Genomic DNA, 23,024 nt, shown 5'->3' on the forward strand with positions numbered 1-23,024 from the left:
CATCAAAAATTCTCAATAAAATCCTTGGAAACCAAATTCAGTAACACACTAGAAACATCATACACTAAGATTAACTTGGTTTCATACCAGGATTGCAAGGATGGCTCAACATATGCAATTCAATAAGCATAATAGAGCACATGAATTGAGTCAAGGACAAAAAAATCACATGATTATTTTAACAGATGGAGAAAATACTTTGGTGAAATTCAATATCCCTTTACAGTAAAATTGCTGAAGAAATTAGGAATGGGAGGATCCTACCTCAACATCATAAGGGTTATATATAGCAGACCTATAGCAAACATTACACTGAATGGGGAAAAACTGAAAGCATTTCCTGTAAAATGAGGAATGAGACAAGAGTGCCATCCTCTCCACTTTTGTTCAATATAGAGATTGAAATCTTTTGCACAGCAGTAAGGCAAGAGGAAGAAATTAAAGGAATATAAATAGGAAAGGAAGAAATAAAAGTATTCCTTCCATAGATATTATGATTGCATAGTTAAAAGACCCTAAAGACTCAAGCAGAACACTCTTTGATGTGACAAACATTTTCTGCACAATAGCAGGATACAAAATCAACATAAAATAAGCAGCTTTCTATACACCAATAATGAACTCCCTGAAAAAAGAAAGTAAGAAAACACCCCTTTCATAATATCTTCAAAAAAAGAAATAAAATACCTAAGCATAAACTTAACTAAGGGTGTTAAAGACCTCTATAATTCAATGAAGAAATTGTGGAAGACACTAGAGTGTGCACAGACTCCTCATGGTCATGGATCAGCAGAATATAATGAAGACTGTCAAATGATCAAATGTAATCTGTATATTCAGTGCAATCCCCATCAAAATTCCAATGATATTATTCACAAAGCTAGATTAAAATAACCCTAAAATTTATATGGAAGCATAAAAGACCCAGGACAGCCAAAGCAATCCTGAGCAGAAGGAGCAGGGCTTCAGGTATCATAGTACCTAATCTTAACTCCACTACAGTCATTGCAAAAAAAAAAAAAGTATGATGCTGGCACAAAACAGACATCTCTAAACCAATGGAATAGAATAATATCTCCAGAAATAAATTCATACAGCTACACCTATTTGATTTTTGACAAAGGTGCCAAAAACATTCTTTGGAGAAAAGACAGCCTCTTTAATAAGTGATGCTGGGAAAACCGGATATTCACCTACAGAAGATTGAAACTGGATGCCTGTCTCTCACTCTATAAAAATGAGCACAAGTATATATAAGACCTTAAACTTTGAAACTCCTAGAGAAAAACAGAGGAAATACTTCAAGATAGTAAGGGCTTTGTAAATAGCTCAGGAAATAACAATAATTGAAATGATATTGCATCAAATTAAAAACCTCTATACAGCAGAGGAAATAGCTGAATGAAACACCACCTACAGAATAAAAGAAAATCTTTGCCAGTTATTCATTGAACAGAGCATTAATATTCAGAATATTCAGAGTCCAAAAAATTAAAAAAACAAAAGAGCAAATGACCCAATGACTAAATTGACTAAAGAACTGAACGGAAAAATTTCAAATGAAAAATACAGATGGCAAAAAAATACATGAAAAAATGTTTAACATCTTTAGCCATCAGGCACATGCAAATCAAAACTACATTGTCATCCAGCACTTGGGAGGTTGAGGCAGGAGGATCATGAGTTTCAGGCCAGTGTAGGCTACATAACAAGATCTTGTCCCAAAAATAAATAAATAAATAATAATGAGAAGGTACAAAGGATTACAACCAGTTATTTTCATGCTAAGAATTTAGTTGGTTCTACCTTTTAAAAATCAACACAATTCACATAATAAAAGAAATAAGGGGGAAATGACAATAACCTAGATATTTTAGAAGCATTCAATAAAATTCACCTTCCCCTGATGATAAGTAAAGTCTCTTGGTTTTTAGGAAAAGAAAGAAAACTTCATAAATCTGAACTTTGTTAACTTACTCAAAGTTATGAAAATTTTAATCAATAATATTAATTAAGCATTTGACTTTTAAAAGTCAAAAAAATAAAATTCAGAAAGAAAAAATAGTGATATATCTAATCCAAGAGTGAAGGATGGTTTTCATTTATTCAAGTATACTATCTCATCTTTTAGGAAGTTTCAAAGTTTCTACATAATCGATTTTCTGGCTAACATTATTCCTATTATTTTACCCTTGCTGCTACTTTATATGGTCTCTTTTTTTCATTATCTGTTTTTAAGGGTATAATTTCTGTAGTTGGACTTACTTCCTAAAACATATGAAAGTGTACTTGAATAAATGAAAGGCATCCTTTGTTCTTGGATTGGATATCTCATTATTTTTTCTTTCTGAAGTTTTTTTTGACTTTTAATAATCAAATGCTTAAATCATGAATCATTTTTAATTTTTCCCTCTTTTAACATGTACTTACAAACTATAAATCTATCCCAACTTAGATTCATTTGTGTCTCACAAGTTTCAAAGTAAGATATTTTTGTTCAGTTCTTTCAGTTTCTGATGATTTCTTCTTGCTTATTAACTATTTAGAGATTTTTGTTTTAGTTTACAAAATATACATATCAATGAGTTCTGATTTTGCTTCACTGTGTTAACACAGTTTTGCTTATTTGGAATTTAATAATATTTATCAAATAGCTATTTTCTTCAGACACAGGTCCAGATCCTGATGATATAATAATGAACAAGTCACCCTACTTCTTTGCCTTTATGGCACTTTTGTTCTATTGTAAGAGACATTTTTTTCAAAAATCATTTCATATGTTATATATGCATATACATATACATGATTTGTAGCTTGCACATTGTAAATTTTTTTTGTGGTCAGATATGATTGCATAGTGGTCTTGTTTTTGTCATAGTCCTTCATGGTTACAGAATGACTTTGTCTGATGTCTCCTGGATATCAGGAAATGCTTTTCTTTTCCTCGTCTAAGTGATTTTAATGTCATATTTTCTGCGTTATAATCTTATATATTTATCTCAACAACTTACAAAGTTTTGATGCTAGATTGTTTATATTTTATCACTTTCTGGGGCTATTACTTAAATATTTTATATACAAAGCAACTTTTATCCTTCAGATATTTACTTTGAAAAAATATGAGAGTATTTTAAAACAAGACTACTACATCTTGTGGCTCAAATTTGGAATGGTTATATTATTCATTTTCTTGCTTGAGTGAAATTTCCTGAACTACTTAGACCAACAAACCTCAGTTCCCCATAGTCTCATATACTCAATAGAAATTGATCTTATTGTTGATAATTTTGCCTGATATGTAAGAAGAATTAATTTGAACTTAAAATATAAATTAGTACAGTACATATGACTTTATGTGAGTTGTTTTAAAGAATATTATTTAACTATATATTTTATTTTGACCTTTCTGAATTTAGCAGATCATTTACTTTGTTGTCATGTTAAGAAGCTCAAAATTTATGTCAAATCAACTTTAAAATTATTGTGTGTGGTGTCATAAACATTTAAGTATGCTATTGCTTAAAAACAACTATCCATTACTTTAATGACCTAATGTTCAAATTTTTACCTGTCCTCAAAATTTTCTATTTTAAGAAAACTATTTTTTAAATTACCTTATTTATGGACCTAAAAACAAATATCAGCCATTGTTAAAGATGTGAAGTACTGGAAGAACTTTGTGAACTTCTGAGGGTTCATAAGTCATTAGTTTAAAAGTCACTTCAGCCAAATAATTAGGACTTGATATGAGGAAATTGAAAGCCAAATTTTTGGCCATATTTGTCAGTTGCTTAGGAACAAATGGAATAGTAATAGTTGCTTAGACATCCCATTTCATCTTTTTTTAATCTTCGTCTTTTATCTCTTTTTATATTCAGTTTTCATACTTATGTTTATATTGTGTCATACATATTTACATGTTTCCTCATTCTTTAGAATGTGGTATAGTGGGGCTTGAGGTATGCCTAGCAAGCACAAAGCCTTGAGTTAAAAAAAAAATGAGCTCATTGATAAATGTGCGTATTGAAGTAAAGCTTATTCACCACTTAAAATTTTTTAATTGACACATAAAAATTTCTTTCTGGTAAAAAAAGTTTTAAAATGTGTTAAACATATTAAAGTTTTAGAAAATTTGGTATTTTAAAGACAGTTATGTTGTATTTTTATTAACATTATTCTTTTTTGAATCTAGTTCAAATTAATGTCAGAGTTAAGAAAATTATTATTTTAATGTTTTCCAGCTGTTAATAGGTTATGAAAATGGTACTGTAGTATTCTGGGACTTGAAATCTAAACGAGCAGAACTGAGACTTTACTATGATGAGGTAAGTGATTTCTACTGAAAAATATTTGAAAGGAATTTTGTGACTTTGTGCCTCTTTTTTACTCTTAAGCTTTGTACTTTACAAATATTTTTATCATTGGAAATCTACCTGGTTCTGTCTCAGTGTCTCACATGGTCTTTTGTATTTGCACAAATTTCAACTCTGAATTATTTTTCTGAATGGGAATTCCACCTTGACTGCCAGCTTTTGTCTCCTTCTTCCCTTGTGCAACTTATATATTTTGGTTCCTGTCACCCATGCTGTGTCCCCAATTTTGTCTTAATTCCTTTTGTTTCGTCTAGGTTCCATGCTTATATCTTGCTCATTGCTCTTAAGGTCTCTAAAAACACTGTTCATTCCTTCCTTAGAAAATTCATTTCCTGTGGCTAAAAGTTTAAGACAGTTTGAAAAGCCTTTTCTTCTAATACTTGCCTTCATAGAATAAAGAGAGGTTTTATGAATAGTAACACTTAATAAGTGACAATAAGTTCTTGATGTAAATTTTATTGTATATAATTGAGCCTTTATTAGATTTTCCCTTAACAGAAGGAACAAACTCCTATTTATCAAGGAGTAGCCTCCCAGTTGACACCATTAGTTCAGTGATTGATTCCTGGCCATTAATTATTTCTCCCTTCAGCAGAACTGGGGTGAAAGGTGAAAAGGGGAGTTACTTCTTGTAGCTATGGAAAAATGAAGGCAATTAAATTTGAAAAATGGTAGTAGTAGAGAGAGAAAGGAGGAAAATACAAGTAAAAAAATCTGTGTCTAGTAATATCCAGTCCACCTATATATCAGTAGAGTGTTAAATAATTTAAGGCAGTATGGAAATAAATAAAAAGAACTCTACACTCATTTCGTTTAGAAGAGCTCTTCCTCATTTTATCACTAGAGGAATAAAAAATGTTGCCTAATGACCCTGTAGTCACTCTAGGATACTTTGCATGTTCTTTCTCATCCCCTCATAACAGTTAAAGTTATTAAAGTTTTGATGTCTTATAAAGACATAAGGCTTTAACCTACCTTATAAACTCCACAATTCATTTCTTAGCAGTTCTCTCAAACTAAGATTTTTATGGTTTATGTGAGACAGTTATAGTGGTAAAGAGTTTAGAAGTAAATGATACACCTGAATAATTTGGTCATAATTCATGACAAATAACCTGGCAAATGTCATACAAATATGTTCTTCACATCAACTTCTAGGGTTTCTTGAATCATAAGAGAAAAAGATTCTAAGGAGCTAAGCTAGGGTTTTGTTATCATTTAAAATCCACAGAATAAAGGTGAGTATGGATATTGTTCTTTTTCTCTCAAGACTAACAGTCATCTAAAAGTCCAAATGCTGTATGAACATCTAGCCAATTGCATTTAGAGTAGACCAACCAAAAAGGGAACATAGAGAAAAATGCTGAAATAGCTAGTTTTCCTCTGGGCTAAAAAGTATGAAAGGAATTTTTCCAACCTAAAAAAGTGAGTAAAATAATTTTTCATTGGAATTTTTAAATAAATATTAGTGACAGCCTATGTTAGTGGAGTACAATAGTATACCTAATTTATATATAGAATTTATTTTGCATATTTACTGGATATATGTATATAAATCTATCAAGTGTTTGTCTACTTCAGTGCATATTTGTATGTCCATCATTTTAATAGGTAATCATATACTTCATTTTACTGCAGAGATTTTCAAACTTTCACCAGAACTTTACCTCTCATATCTAGAATCTGTTTTTAATACTTATCTAAAATGTTCTCTCATAAGCTACCAATGCTTTCCTCAATGCTGCTATACCCAGTGGCTCATTAGTCTTTAAGTTCCTCATTATACCTCCAACCCTTCTTAAAATTGTTTCTTTGCATTCTCATTTATCATGTTTTTTCCCTCCATCACTGATTTCTCCCATAGCTCTCCTTTAAATTATAGCTATTCAAGCTGGATGCAGTGATGCATATAGATATGCAAGCTGGATGCCTAGCTCCTTGGGAGGCTGAGGCGAGAGGATCATTTAAGCTTAGGAGTTTGAGACTGGCCTGGACTATATATAGTGAGACCAATCTCAAAAATAAATAAATAAAAATTATAGATCCTTTTCAGGCTAATATGTCTTTACTTTTTCATCTCTCCTCCAATTTATATTTACATTCGTATATTCTCCCATCGTTTCTAATATTACCTTTACAGAATTTCTACATACAATGTGTTAATTTATTTTTTTTTAAAACCTGGATTATAGGAATCTTTTAGTTTATCATTCTTCTAGTATCTTACCTTTCAGTATACACCTAAATAACAAGATTCTTGTTTTAAAACATAGCCTGAGCATGTGATTCTCTACTTGAGAACCTTTGAATGACTCCCAATTGTAAACAAAGTCCATATTCCCTGATGTGAGATTTTTCTTTTTAATTTACTGCATCCTTCTGCATACTCCCCACATTTCAGACATAACTCACAATTTCCTAAACATACCATTTATTTCTTACCTCCAAGCTTTTGTACTTATTAATTTCTTATTATAAGCTCCCTTCTTGCCTGTTCAGTATATCAAAATCCTATTAGCTCCTTTGATATTGTAAAGCTACTTGGACTAGCTAGTTAGCCCCATGATGAATATTCATTGACATTTAAATTTTTGTTTTGGAAGTACAAGATCATTTTCAGAAATAATTAGCTATGAAAGAATACTTCCACATTAGCAGTGACATTTTTGTTTCATAATATCAATGGGTTTTTTGTTTTGTTTTGTGTTTTGTTTTTTTCTGCTTTTTTTTTTCGAAGGAGAGGAGATTAGTGGTATGGTGGGGTTGAACTCAGAGCCTTGAGCCACTCCACCAGCCTTACATCAATATTTCTTAAATGATCTTGCACAGAGAAATCTTTCAGAATTTGCATAAGGTAAATGTTCTAATGAATTCATGAAGAGCTGTATTTCCTTTTGTCAGATTGTTATCTAGCTTTTGGTGTTTTGTTTTTTTTTCCATTTTCATGACACACTCACAGCCGCCGAGTTACCAAATATAAACCAGTGTTTTATCTTTCAAATTCAGTTATTCTAAAATTTTTCTTCTTGGTTGGTTCTATTATATTTCATTTTTAGTGAGCCCTTAAAGTCTTTTTTTTTTTTTTAAAGAAAACAGTGGGGTGTAATTAAATAAATGAAAACAGGATATCTACCAAGTCAGTTCAAATACCACCTCAATTAATGTACTTTTGACCTCTTTATCTTTAATAAAGAGTTGATTTTACATATTTATACTTCTTACTATAAATATACTTCATTTATAGTACTTAGCTTGACTTTTTTGTTGCTACAGTTTTTTTTATCTGTCCTCTCCAGTGAATAGAAATTCACTGGGATAGGATGAAGGTTTAGGATTGATCTCTTTACCTCCACCTTTGGTGGCAAAGAATTTTAAATCAACTGAGGTTCATCAAAGTTAACATGTAGGGGAGGCAAAACAAGTGGCATTTCCCTTGAACCACCTACAGAAGGGAAAAGAAATAAGCAAAAAAGGCGATACAGAGTGTCTTCTCTCTAACTGCCCTGCTGAGACTGGCAAATAAGTCTCCTCTGCATGGTAATGAAGGCCAGGGTAAAAGAAAAAGCAAGCCTAGCATTTCATGTCATCTTTTCCATTCAATCAAATCTTATTTGTCTTTTGAGGCACAGCTTATATTTTGTTCCCTTTTATAATGTATTTAATGATTAGTCATCAGTTATCTGGAGGTCTAATAATACTTATTGGCTAGAATTTTTCATATACACACATATATATGTATGTATATATATATATATATATATATATATATATATATATATAACATGTATATGTTATACATATGTATATATGTAACATCTGTAAATCAGCTATATGTGTATGTGTACATGTGTTGAAAGTTCTAAACAATATGATTAATGTTGATTTATATTGCTCTTCCCTTTAAGTTTCATTAGGAAAAGATGTATACATTTGCCCTGCTTTTGTCTACTACACTTAGTACATTATCCAGATTCTGGTAATTTATTGATTTGGCAAAAATATTGATGCTGGACATTTGTGGCTCACACCTGTAATCCTAGCTACGCAGGAGACAGAAATCAGGAGGATCATGGTTAGAAGCCAGCCTGGGAAAATAGTTCACGAGACCCTATCTCGAAGAATACCATAAAAAAAAAAAGGCTGGTGGAATGGCTCAAGGTATAGGTCCTGAATTCAAGCCCCAGTACTGCAAAAAAAAATATTGAGACTGGAAATGTGTGCATCATTAATTACTTATCCATTCAATAGATATTTCTTAAAAACCTGCTTTATGCTAGATACTACGCCATCACTGGGAATACAACAATTAAAGAAAATGTTATAATTACTTTTGAATCTTATCTAACTTAGCACTTCGAAGTAGACTTAAAAAACAACTTTTTAATTAAATTTTTTAACTTAAATATTTATTTAAGTCAAATAATATATGCTTGAGGAAGTGCAATGCAATGGTTGAGAATGCTGGTTTTGAATTTAAAGGGTTCTTGCTTTTGAGTTGTGTGGCTTGAGCAAATATCTCAACCTCTATAGGCCTATTCACCATATATGAATTGGGAAAAATAAAACATATTTCGTATGATTAAATGAGATAATGTATATAAAATACCATGGAGTCTGGCACATAGAATGCATTTAGATGGTAGTTCTTGCTTAAATTATTTTTTAATTGGAAATAAGCCTTCATCTTACAAGAAATTATCTTCTGATAACCTTGTTTTTGCTTATATAAATTTTCTTTCATCATTATTATTATTATTATTACGATGGATGGAGTACATTTGAATATTTACAAAGCTTCTTAAAATGTATCAAATATGTCATACTTGAATTCTCCCCCTCCACTGCTATGACAGGAAGGACATAGTATCTACAATAAAATATTTTAGGATCTTATGATCTTAGGAAATTTACTTTTCTTCATCTAAGGATATGTTTTAGTAGCCTTTCATAAATCTACAGAGGATTGAACCAAAGATTGTCTGGTCTAGGTCAGAAAAAATATGGTACCAGCATAATGATGTTATGTCGGAATATTTTTCTTTGGGAATATATAATGACATAACATATCTACCCTACACTTTTTTTGTTATTTTATTAGGCTATTCATTCAATTGATTGGCATCATGAGGGCAAACAGTTCATGTGCAGCCATTCAGATGGTAGCTTGACTTTATGGAATCTGAAAAGCCCAAGTCGCCCTTTCCAGACCACTATTCCACATGGTAAGATATACACTTTCAAAAGAATATCTATAGGTACAGTACTTTGAGCTAAAATAAAAGTGGTGGTATTAATGTGTTTTGTAGAAAAAGGTAATAATAGATCATTGTTTCTGGTCCTGAATATCTCTTTATACTTTCTAAGATCCCTATATTATGCCTCCAGCTTTACTTCCTTCTTTCTGCCAACCTACCTCCCTATTTTTTAATACTTAATAAAGATTCTCCTGACCAAAAATGGATAATGAATGACTGATATATTTGAGTTAGAAGATATGTTATAGGAAGTTAGAACAATTTCAGAGGTTGAGAAGCAAGAGAAAGAATGGTACTGTATATATAGCTGACTTTCAGACCTAATTCCTGTATTACTTTGTATTATATTTTTTCTACATTCTTGCACTTAAATACCGTTGCTCTCATGATTCCACAAAATTATGAGGATTGTGAATATAATTGTCAGTTTTATTCATCTTATTAACTACCATATTAAAAGGAGGATTTACTCCTAAATGAAAATTTTTGTTGGATCTGTATACCTAAGTAGAATTTTTAAAATTCAAATGTATTAATATCTATAATTCAGATAACCAAATTATTTCAGATAATATTGGTGGTGATCTGAATTCCATGTTTACCTCACACTATTCATTATTTGTAAGTAGAGAGATCAAAACCTAACAGTAAATCAAATACATTGTAGTTTACAGTTTCTGTTCATTTGTTATATCACATTTAAGAATGGTCTGCCATTTTTATCTATCTGTCTATATACCTATTATCTGTCTACCTATCTATTAATCTATCTATCAACTTATTTATTTATTGTTGTTGTGCTGGCTGTACATTGTGACATTTACCAAAGTTCTTACAATATATCATAGTTGGATTCACCCCTCCATCATTCTCCTTTATCCCTTCTCCACCATTCATGGAATAGTTTCCACAGATCTCATTTTTCCATCTGTGTACTTGTATACACAATATTTGCACCATCTTCACCCTCCTACACTCTCTCCCTATATCCTCCTCCCTCTCACTGGTACCAACCCCCCCAGGCAAGACCTGTTCTGCCCTCCTGTTCTGTTTTTGTAAAAAATAAAATGACACTTTTTGTTTGTTTAAATAGCTATACAGGGAGTTTCCTGTGACATTTCTGTGTATATCTGTATTATAACCCAAATTTTTTCATTTCCTCTATTTTTCTCCTTTTTACCTTGGTGATTTCAACAGGTTTAAAAATTCTATATTCATTCTTGTATAGGAAGTATATTAACTATATTCACCTTGTTAACTTCCTTCTTTTGCCATCCTTCTCTCATTAGTGACCTCCTCTTAGCATGACCTGTTTTTCACAATATTTCTTGTGTTTATATTGGGTCTATATGGTCTGCCATTTTTTAAAGCCACAATCACATGCTCCATCTATAAAGGATTAAATTATTGCAACATTTAGCCTAACTTCTTTACTTAGATGTTAAATTTATGTGCTTACTTAGAAATGCTTTGTTTAGAGATTGCCACTATGGAAACCTTGGACATATTTGCTATACATGTAAGTCAGGATGAAGTAGTTGCTTCTATGCTAGGTTCCCCACACTCCCTTTATCCCCGTCTCCCCATATTCTCCTATCTTTTATATGTAAAAGTGTAATATGATTCATTGATAAATTTTATAGTTACTTCATTATAATATCAAAATTCATTTTTACTCTTTTTGGCTTGATTGAACATTTGACACTTTCATATGCTTACCATAATATTCATGTTTCATATTTTTGGGTTGTTTTCTACAATTCTGCTGTTCTGTTGATGCAGGTAAAATTCTATTGAGAACATTACCATCTAGTCTTTCATTACATTTAAATTATATTAAATTTATGCTGTCTCACCATGACATAGTTAAGCAGATTTTGACAGAACTATCCTTTATCATATTTATCTATAATCTTTGAGTGTATTTTGTTACTTTTTGTTTTCTAGTAGAATAAAATCTTTCGCTAAGTGCTATTTTATCTGTGTCTTATTAGTATTTATATATGATTTCAATAATGGTATATAGTTTTCATTAATATTCCATTTGAGGTATTTATCTAATTCCTATTATATTTCTCCTTTGATGTAGGAATTACTCTGATATATACTTTCAAATTTCTCAACTTAAGAAATTATGGATTATAATTGTAGTCAGAGAGTGTGATATCATACTAATTCTACAAAAGTGAGATTTGTTTTATAATTAGTGCCCAGGCATTTCCTATAACAGTATAAGTGTGCTTGAGAAGAATGTACATTTCCTGTCACATAAAAGTTGAATTTGAAATTGTAATTTTAAATTTTTGCTAATTTTTACTTTGATATTTAAATTGTAAGATAAGTGAGTTAAAATTTCTATAATGATTTTCCTTTATAATTTGATTCATTTCTTCTTTGTACTTTAAACATTAATTAAAAGTGGTTGATGACATTTATCAGATTCTTTATGATTTTACTAATATTTGTCTAATGTTACAAATTGCTGAGATAATGGCATTAAATTTTTCCAACATTATAGAATTGCCTATTTCTAACTTGATTTCTTCTCTTTTGCGCTTCATGTACTTTGAGACCCTATTATTAGGTATCTATTAGGTATCCTATAAAAAAGCATGTATTGGGGCTTACCTTTTAATTCAGTCTTACTGTTGCAATGTTGAGTATATCAATATTAAATGCAATTACTGATTAGGCTGAATTTATGCCTACTGCTTTATTATTTTCTGTTTGTCTTACCATATTCTGTTTCTCTTTTCTCCTTTCTGTGTTTTTTTAGGTTTTTGAACATCTCCTTTTAAATTCCATTTTAGTTTATGCATAGGCATTTTATCTTCACTTTTTTATTGATACTCCAAGAGATTGCAGTATACTTCCTTAACTATTCAAAGTATGGTACAGATAATATTGTAACACTTCACATGAAGTATAGAAGTTTTATAACCATGTAGATCTATTTATCTTCACCCACTGTCCCTTATACTACAACTATTATACATTATACCCAAATATATTGTTATAATATTTGCTTTTAAATAGTCACATATATTTTTATAGAGGAAAAGTTGTTTGTATTTTCATTATCATTTTTATTTGTTCCTGAAAATTATTTAGCATTTCATGTAGATCTGCTAGAAATGAATTCACTTAGCTTCCTTAATCTGAAACTATCTTGTATTTTTTAATTTTTTTATTTTTTTTTTGAGGTACTAGAGGTTGAACTCAGAGCCTTGGGGCTTGCTAAGCAGGTACCCAACCAATTGAACTATGCTGCCAGCCATTTTTGCTTTGGTTATTTTTTAAATTGTATTTTATTTTTGAATTAGCATGCATTAGTAATACAAGGGTATTTCATTGTGGTAATTCCATACATACATACTGCTTTGATTATTTTGAGATAGGGTTGCACTTTACGCCTGGACTGGTTCAAACAGCATTTCTACTTCTCCTTCCCTGAATAGTAGGATAGCAGGTGCAAGTGACAGCACCTAGCCATTGCTTGACATGGTGTCTCTTCAACATTTGCCCAGGCTGACCTTGAACTGTAATCCTTCTGATCTCTGCCTTCCAATTAACTAACATTACAGGCTCAAGCCACCACATCCAGCCATCCCTTCATTCTTGAAGGCTTCTTTTGCTAGATTTAAATTTCTGAACTGACAGTGTATGTGCACGTGTGTGTGCATGCATGTATTTTTAATTTGGCAAATGCTTTATCAATGTTTCCACCTTTCTCAAGGTTCCATGTATTCTGAATGAAGACTTTTTAGTGGTGTGAACTTTGCTTCCTCTGTAGAAATTTTTTTCTTCATTTGTTTTCAAACAAATTTTTATATATTTTTTTCTGCAATGTAAATGTTATGCCTAGTCTGGTTTCTTTTGTTCTGATAAGGGTTCTACCAGGCTTCTCAAATCTATAAATTTATATCTTCCACAAGATTGGAAAGTATAGAAATTGGGGACTTTTCAGCCATTTATCTTCAAATATGTTTTTGTGTCTCATTCCCCCTCTGGGATCTGAGTCACTTGTTAGTATTTTTGGTGTTATGACACATACATCTGAACTTTCCTTTACTTATTTGTTTGTTTTGTCAATCTATTTTCTGAATTTCAGATTCAATGATTCCCACTGATCCATCATCAATTTAACTATTCTTTTCCTCTTCATTCTTCTATGAGCCCTATAAGATAGTTTTAAATTTTTGCCTAATTTTTCTTTTTTGATACTTTTTTGTATTTTCTATTTCTCTGTTATTTCCTTTGTTTCATTCATTTGGAGCATTTTACTTTTCTTTAAGCATTTAATTTAGTTATAATAGCTACTTTAAACCTTTCTCTGTTAATACCAACATGTGTTTTACTTTGAAGTTGACCTCTGTTCACAAGAATAACTTGAATTTTTCTGCTTCTTCACACATTAATAGTTTTGATTATGCCTTAGACATAATTTGTATATTGTGGCAATTATGTTGTATATACTTCATATTTTGTTGCCCCCTCTTCCTTAGCCACTGTGTCTCCTAAAATAGAAAACTTTATGTAGACACATTTAATTATTTTACTACAAATCAAAATATTCTATTCTGAAAAGATAGACTTTGAAGCTGAGTTTATTAGCAATGGCAGACTTAAAAGGAAATGTAGTTGTTGGGTTTTTTGTTTTATTGGTTTTTGTTTTGTGTTCTTGAGACAGTGTCTCATTATGTAGCCCAGCTGGCCTCAAATTCCTGATCCTCCTGCTTCTGCCTATCAACTTCTGGGATTATAGGTATGAGCAACTAGGCCTGGCTGCTTTTTCAATTATGGTGAAATACACATGTAATGTTTACCATTTCAATGTAATTCCATGTTTTCTCTGCTGAATATTATCAGACCTTTAAAGAAGAATTAATACCAACTCTCCTTAAACTTTTCTATGAAATAAAAAAGGGAAGGAATACTGCTTAATTCATTCTATGAAGCCAGTATTACACTCATCCCAAAACCAGACAAAGACACATCCAAAAAGGAGAACTATAGGCCAATCTCCTTAATGCATTGATGTAAAAATCCTCAATAAAATAACGGCAAACTGAATCCAGAAACATATCAGAAAGATCATTCACCATGACCAAGTTGGCTTTATCCCAGGGATGTAGGAGTGGTTTAACATACGCAAATCTATAAATGTAATACAGCACATTAACAGAAGGAAAGACAAAAACCACTTGATCATCTCAACAGATGCAGAAAAAGCTTTTGATAAGATTTAATACCACTTCATGATAAAAGCTCTAAGAAAACTAGGAATAGAAGGAATGTACATTATAAAGGCTGTATATGACAAACCTATAGCCAACATCATACTTAGTAGAGAAAAACTGAAACCATTTCCCTTGAAATTAGGAATGAGACAAGGGTGTCTACTCTCCCCACTCCTATTCAACATAGCCCTGGAATTCCTAGCCAGAACAATAAGGCAAGAAGAAGAAATAAAAGGAACACAAATAGGTGAAGAAACTGTCAGTGTCCCTATTTGCAGACAACATGATACTATACATCAAAGACCCAAAAAACTCTACCCTAAAACTATTACACACCATAAACAGCTTCAGCAATGTGGCAGGATACAAAATCAACTTACAAAAATCATTAGCTTTTCTGTACACCAACAATCAACAAATTGAGAAAAAATATAGGAAAACAATTCCATTTACAATAGCCTAAAAAAAAGTCAAATACCTAGGAGTAAACTTAACAAAGGATGTGAATGACCTCTTCAAGGAGAACTACAAACCTCTGAAGAAAGAGAATGAGGAAGACTACAGAAGGTGGAAAGATCACCTGTGCTCATGGATTAATAAGCTCAACATAGTAAAATGGCTATACTACCAAAAGCAATCTATATGTTCAGTGCAATTCCCATCAAAATCCCAATGACATTCATCACAGAGATCGAAAAATCTACCCTAAAATTCATTTGGAAACACAAAAGACCACAAATAGCCAAGGCAATACTCAGTAAAAAGAGCAATGCTGGAGGTATCACAATACCTGACTTCAAATTATATTACAGATCCATAGCAATAAAAACAGTGTGGTACTGGCACAAAAACAGATATGAAAACCAGTGGAACAGAATAGAGGACCCGGATATGAATCCACATGGCTTTGCCCACCTTATTTTTGACAAAGGCGCCAAAAACATATGATGGAGAAAAGACAGCCTCTTCAACAGATGTTGCTGGGAAAAGTGGTTACCTGCCTGCAGAAACCTGAAACTAGATCCATGCCTGTCACCCTGCACTAGTATCAACTGAAAGTGGATGAAGGACCTTAATATCAGACCTGAAGTTAGTACAGGAAAGAGCAAGGAATACTCTGGAAGCCACAGGTACAGGTAAGGACTTCCTCAGTAGAACTCAAGTGGCCCAACAATTAAGAGAAAGGGTGGACAAATGGGACTACAAGAAATTAAATAGCTTCTGCACAACAAAAGAAATGGTCTCTAAATTAAAGAGGCTACCCACAGAATGGGAGAAAATCTTGCTAGCTATACATCAGACAAAGGACTGATAACCAGAATATACAGGGAGTTCAAAAAACTAAATCCCCAAAAATCAATGAACCAATAAAGAAAGTAGGCTGAAATAATAAAAGAAAGTAAGTTGAAATAATAAAACAAAGGAGACATTATCTTTAGGTAACTTAATCAGTAGAGAAGAAAGAAAATATAAAATAAATTATATGGGACAAATCACCCCTTGAAATTGAGGAATTAAAAATCTCTAAAGCAGCTGGACATCAGAGTGCTTGCCTGTAATCCTACCTATTTCTGGGAGGTGGAGGTAGGAGGATCACCACCCCAAGCCAGCCCAGGCAAAAACTCAAGACCTTATTTGAAAAGTAAACTACAAAAGGCAAAAAGAGCTTGGGTGGGTAGGGTATGTCTTAAGAGTCCTAGCAAGCCCAAGCTCAAGCCCAAACCCAAGTCTCTGACTTCAAATGCCAGTAGCTTCAAAAAATAAACAAACTTAAGAGCATATTTTTTACAGTTCAGCTAATGGAGTTGAGAACTTGGGTGAAATTATAACTCCCAAGGAAAAAAAATTTGTCAATATTCTGTACTCTGCTTTTTATGAATTCTAATCACCACCTGTGATGATTTTCTTTCAGCCTGGAGAGCTTACTTTAGCACATTTGGCAAGATTGTCCTGTTTGGAGTACATTCTCTTAGTTCTTGTTTATCTGGAAATACTTTTTTTGCCTTCTTTTTTTTTTTTCCAGTTTGGGTCTTGAACTCAGGGCCTCATGCTTGCTATAAGCAGGCACTCTGCCACTTGAGCCACTCCACCAGACTTTGTTTGACCTCATTATTGAATAATTTTGCTCAACATCAATTTCTTGTTTTTCCTTCCAGTACTTTCAAAATGTTATTCTATTGCCTTTTGGTCTCTATTGTTTCTCAAAGTTAACTGTTAATCTTACTGAGTTTCCTTTGTATACAATGAGTCATTTTTTTTCTTGCTGCTTTCATGATTTTCTATTTTGGATACCAGCATTTTTACTGGGATGTGCTTAGGGGTAGATTTCCTTGCTTTTATCCAACATGGAGATCATTGAGCTTCTTAAATATATAAATAGTATTTTTTGTCAAAAATGTTTTCAGTTAGTTTTTTGCTCATTTCTTTTCTCATCTTCTTATATATGGTGATATGATTAATGATATTTCACATTTCTTTGAAATTTTGTTCATTTTCCTTCACTCTATTCTTTTTCCTGTCTTCTTATAATAATTTCCGTCTTATATTGCCAGCATCAATCTCTTTTGTACTCTTGCTCTGTTAAATAAAGCCATTATTAATGTTCTGTAGCATTACTTTAAACATATCATTCCCAAAATTGAAAGCACTCTATTTTTTGTATAGAAAATAAGTTGTAGTTGTGGTCTCTGAATGACTGTTTTGTACTTAAGCATTACTTTTTCTATTCCCTTACACTAGTGTTTTTATGCTTAATCTAGTAGATTCTAAGCATCTTGGAGTTTATTTCTTTATACCCTATCACTTAATATAGTACCACTGAACATAAGGAATAGCAACAAATGGAATTGATAATGTTTTTTTACACAGTATGACATAAAGATGTTTTAATTATTGTCAGGTAATGGATATAATCAAAGCAGGAAACCCTCACCCAAAAGTAAATTATTGGAGCTTGAAGTTGATTCAGAACATTAATCAATAACTATGCAATTATTCTTTTCTACTGAAATTAGTTTATGACAATGATATGTATTATTAAAAATAGTATTTGGTTCCATATATGTATGTATGTATATAAAGTATTTTGTTCAATTAATTGCTTGGTAATTTAGAGAAGTAGATGGAAAAAACCACCTAAATTAAGGAGAATGGGTCTATCTTCTGGGTGTGTCACTTCTTTCATTTCTTCTGTTCCTACTTCATTATCAAAACTACCAACCTTCAGCCTTAATTTTAAGGTTACAGTTCGGAGTGAGTCCCTGAGGAAAAGCTGTCTCTTTGTTAGATGGCATAATCTACATATAATATCTGCAATTCTATCAGATGTGTGGTACATATACTTATCTTTTTTTTACAGTGTGATTATGACCAACTTTATATATTACTTGATTTTTTAATTGACAGATGGTAAAAGAAAAGAAGGAAATTTCAGAAAATATGCCATGGGGTAGATAGTAGTTTGTTGTTATTGATTCCCTCCCTTTTAAACAAGTTGAAGAAAACTACTTTGACATCCTGTTTTGATTTGATTGTGTTATTCTGTAACTATTGTGAAATTTTAAATATATATGCATGTAAACATCTCTTTAACAGGTATGTATATCTATAAATAGTAGCAATACAAGGATAATTAAGTGCACTTACTAAAAATAAAAGGAAACAACATATGAAAAACATGTCTGTTTTATCAAAATGAGATACAGAGTTAAAATAAAAGCATAACTTTAAAGATAAGGATGTTATAAACAGGAGTAGCTTTCTTTTCATGTCCTCTTTTGATCCATACAAAGTCTGAACAGCATAATCATTCTCTTTGTAAGAAACTATGGCATTTGATTGATGCGAATAGAATGTATCATTAAAATTATTTTTTAATCATGAATTACTTTATTGTTTAATAGCCTTTCCTTTAGATGAATTTGATTGAAATGAAGAACCATCATATACTGTGCATCGCAAATCTTTCTGCAATATAAAAAGAGCATGTTTCTATAATAGATAAAATATTAAGCCTAGTACACATTTTCATAGTAATATATTGTATAATGCATACAGGTATGTATGTTTGTGTCTTCAATTCCAAACCTGTTTATTTTACTTTCAAATATAAGTAATTTTACAAAGTTTATAAGAAACTAATTTTTTATTTGCAGAATGTAAAGCAGTAAAGGCTGGATAATTTTTTTTAATAACTTCGTTGCTTATATAGCAGTTAATTGTTATAACTCTAAAAATGTCTTACATGTTCAATAAACCCTTAGGATATGTAGACTTGTTTACTCTATTGTGACAAACATAGAGTTAAATTTTTATTCCTCCTTTTTATATTCCTTTAGTGTAAATTTTTAAGTTTTTATGACTGAGTACAAATTAAAACACACTTAATAAAATCTTTTCCTTTCTTTAGGAAAAAGTCAAAGGGAAGGAAGAAAATCTGAATCTTGTAAACCAATTCTTAAAGTAGAGTATAAGACCTGCAGGAATAGGTATGCATTTTTACTTTGGGGAGTATGGGAATATATGTAAGATACAGAGACAAGAAAGGCAGGATAACCTTTAATATTAATATAGTGCTTAAAGTTATATGTAATTGTAAATATATTAACTGGTTCAATAGTATACATTAATAATAACTTATTTTTTGTTTAGCAGGCATATCTATGATGATCATTATTAAGAATATTACAAATAATAAGTATTAGTTATTTTTAAAATCTTATGAGTATTTATATTAGTAGCACATAAGCTAATTTTAACAATTGAGGTTGAACATGGTGACCCATGCCTGTAATCTCTGCTACTTGGAAGGTGGAGAAAGGGAGAATTGCAGATTGAGGCCACCAGGCAAAACCACCAGACTTTCTCTGAAAAATTACTAAAGCCAAAAAGGAGTGGAGTGTGTGGCTAAAGTGGTAATATGCTATCACAAACACAATACCAAGTTCAAACCCCAATACCAAACCACACAAAAAAACAAGTAAACAAACAAAAGCCAATTGAGAACTATTTGGCCACGCATAAAAAGTGGCAATATTTATTAAGCAGAAGCTATGCACTTTTTGATATTGCTTATGAAAGAATTAAGTACATAAATAGATCTCTGTACTTTAGGGTCTTACATTGTGAAATTGAAAATAATACATTTAGTTAGAAAGATAAAGGTATACATATTGACATAATGAAAAAGTACTAAATTCTAAGATGCAAAAGATGAAAACTATAATAAGAGAATTTTATCTTGTATTATAGCTACCATATCTTACACTGCTGCAATATTTCTTCTACTTTCAATTATTATTAGTGGTACTTCTTTCATCCAGGATTACCGTAATAAACCTTGCATGAATATTGTTTTAATTTTAAATCAGATAGTCCTAATTTATATTAGTCATATGCTCACATAAGAAGATTTTCTTGGTATCATATATATGTTTGATGTTCATTTACACCTACTCTTCTAAAGTGTTTATACTATAAAATCATGGTAGTTTTTAAGCACTTACTTTAATTATATGTCATTATCTCTTTTCGTTTGTTTTTATTTTTTTTTATTGTGCTGGATGGGTACATGAAGGTTCTTACAATGTATCAAATATAGTAGACTTTTTTTTTTCTTTTTTCATTTTTCTTTTATTATTCATATGTGCATACAAGGCTTGGTTCATTTCTCCCCCCTGCCCCCAGCCCCTCCCTTACCACCCACTCCGCCCCCTCCCTCACCCACTCCGCCCCCTCCCTCTCCCCCCCCCCAATACCCAGCAGAAACTATTTTGCCCTTATTTCTAATTTTGTTGTAGAGAGAGTATAAGCAATAATAGGAAGGAACAAGGGTTTTTGCTGGTTGAGATAAGGATAGCTATACAGGGCATTGACTCACATTGATTTCCTGTGCGTGGGTGTTACCTTCTAGGTTAATTCTTTTTGATCTAACCTTTTCTCTAGTACCTGTTCCCCTTTTCCTATTGGCCTCAGTTGCTTTAAGGTATCTGCTTTAGTTTCTCTGCGTTAAGGGCAACAAATGCTAGCTAGGTTTTTAGGTGTCTTACCTATCCTCACCCCTCCCTTGTGTGCTCTCGCTTTTATCATGTGCTCATAGTCCAATCCCCTTGTTGTGTTTACCCTTGATCTAATGTCCACATATGAGGGAGAACATACGATTTTTGGTTTTTTGAGCCAGGCTAACCTCACTCAGAATGATGTTCTCCTATTCCATCCATTTACCAGCGAATGATAACATTTCGTTCTTCTTCATGGCTGCATAAAATTCCATTGTGTATAGATACCACATTTTCTTAATCCATTCGTCAGTGGTGGGACATCTTGGCTGTTTCCATAACTTGGCTATTGTGAATAGTGCCGCAATAAACATGGATGTGCAGGTGCCTCTGGAGTAACAGTCTTTTGGGTATATCCCCAAGAGTGGTATTGCTGGATCAAATGGTAGATCGATGTCCAGCTTTTTAAGTAGCCTCCAAATTTTTTTCCAGAGTGGTTGTACTAGTCTACATTCCCACCAACAGTGTAAGAGGGTTCCTTTTTCCCTGCATCCTCGCCAACACCTGTTGTTGGTGGTGTTGCTGATGATGGCTATTCTAACAGGGTTGAGGTGGAATCTTAGCATGGTTTTAATTTGCATTTCCTTTATTGCTAGAGATGGTGAGCATTTTTTCATGTGTTTTCTGGCCATTTGAATTTCTTCTTTTGAGAAAGTTCTGTTTAGTTCACTTGCCCATTTCTTTATTGGTTCATTAGTTTTGGAAGAATTTAGTTTTTTAAGTTCCCTATATATTCTGGTTATCAGTCCTTTATCTGATGTATAGTTGGCAAATATTTTCTCCCACTCTGTGGGTGTTCTCTTCAGTTTAGAGACCATTTCTTTTGATGAACAGAAGCTTTTTAGTTTTATGAGGTCCCATTTATCTATGCTATCTCTTAGTTGCTGTGCTGCTGGGGTTTCATTGAGAAAGTTCTTACCTATACCTACTAACTCCAGAGTATTTCCTACTCTTTCTTGTATCAACTTTAGAGTTTGGGGTCTGATATTAAGATCCTTGATCCATTTTGAGTTAATGTTGGTATAGGGTGATATACATGGATCTAGTTTCAGTTTTTTGCAGACTGCTAACCAGTTTTCCCAGCAGTTTTTGTTGAAGAGGCTGCTATTTCTCCATCGTATATTTTTAGCTCCTTTGTCAAAGATAAGTTGCTTATAGTTGTGTGGCTTCATATCTGGATCTTCTATTCTGTTCCACTGGTCTTCATGTCTGTTTTTGTGCCAGTACCATGCTGTTTTTATTGTTATTGCTTTGTAATATAGTTTGAAGTCAGGTATTGTGATACCTCCTGCATTGTTCTTTTGACTGAGTATTGCCTTGGCTATTCGTGGCCTCTTGTGTTTCCATATAAATTTAACAGTAGATTTTTCAATCTCTTTAATGAATGTCATTGGAATTTTTTTGGGAATTGCATTAAACATGTAGATTACTTTGGGGAGTATCGACATTTTTACTATGTTGATTCTACCAATCCATGAGCATGGGAGATCTCTCCACTTTCTATAGTCTTCCTCAGTCTCTTTCTTCAGAAGTGTATAGTTTTCCTTGTAGAGGTCTTTCACATCTTTTGTTAGGTTTACACCTAGGTATTTGATTTTTTTTGAGGCTATTGTAAATGGAATTGTTTTCATACATTCTTTTTCCGTTTGCTCATTGTTAGTGTATAGAAATGCTAATGATTTTTCTATGTTTCAAATATAGTAGACTTAAATTCATCCCCTCCACTGCTCTCTTTCATACTCCCTTCCCTAATTTCTGTCAATATCTCTTGTGTAACCTAACATTACTATGCATTAGCTGGTTAAAATGCCCAAAGTTTTATACAGTATAACTAAAGTATTAAAATATTTCAAATTTCTTAATTGTGGATAAAAAGGTACATATTTTCTTCTTTTATTAAAACAACATTTGTAATTTACACTTTGCTTAAATCTTCAGGATCAATATTATTTATATCACTGTTAGACAGTATTATACTTCAAAGACCATTGAGGTGCAGGAGACTATATTAACTATTCCTGGCAGCTGTAGTTTTGTTGAATTCACCCCCAAGCCAAACTTGTAAAAATGAGAGTATATAGGTTTGTGTGGAGGCCTGAG

At 32.0% G+C, this 23,024-nt stretch overlaps 1 protein-coding gene across 5 annotated transcripts in view; it reads left to right on the forward strand.

Annotated features, from left to right (window-relative positions):
* Stxbp5l (syntaxin binding protein 5L) overlaps window positions 1–23,024 on the forward strand; it is a 391,328-nt gene that overhangs the window by 201,913 nt on the left and 166,391 nt on the right. For all 5 annotated transcript variants that reach the window (XM_074073244.1, XM_074073245.1, XM_074073246.1 and 2 more), the window contains 3 exons: window positions 4,242–4,325; window positions 9,472–9,595; window positions 19,277–19,355. In XM_074073244.1, coding sequence (XP_073929345.1) covers window positions 4,242–4,325; window positions 9,472–9,595; window positions 19,277–19,355 — 287 coding nt within the window. The remainder of the gene's footprint in view (window positions 1–4,241; window positions 4,326–9,471; window positions 9,596–19,276; window positions 19,356–23,024) is intronic.

This window comes from Castor canadensis, chromosome 5, assembly GCF_047511655.1.
Source record: "Castor canadensis chromosome 5, mCasCan1.hap1v2, whole genome shotgun sequence".
In the NCBI taxonomy this organism is placed as follows: Eukaryota; Metazoa; Chordata; class Mammalia; order Rodentia; family Castoridae; genus Castor; species Castor canadensis.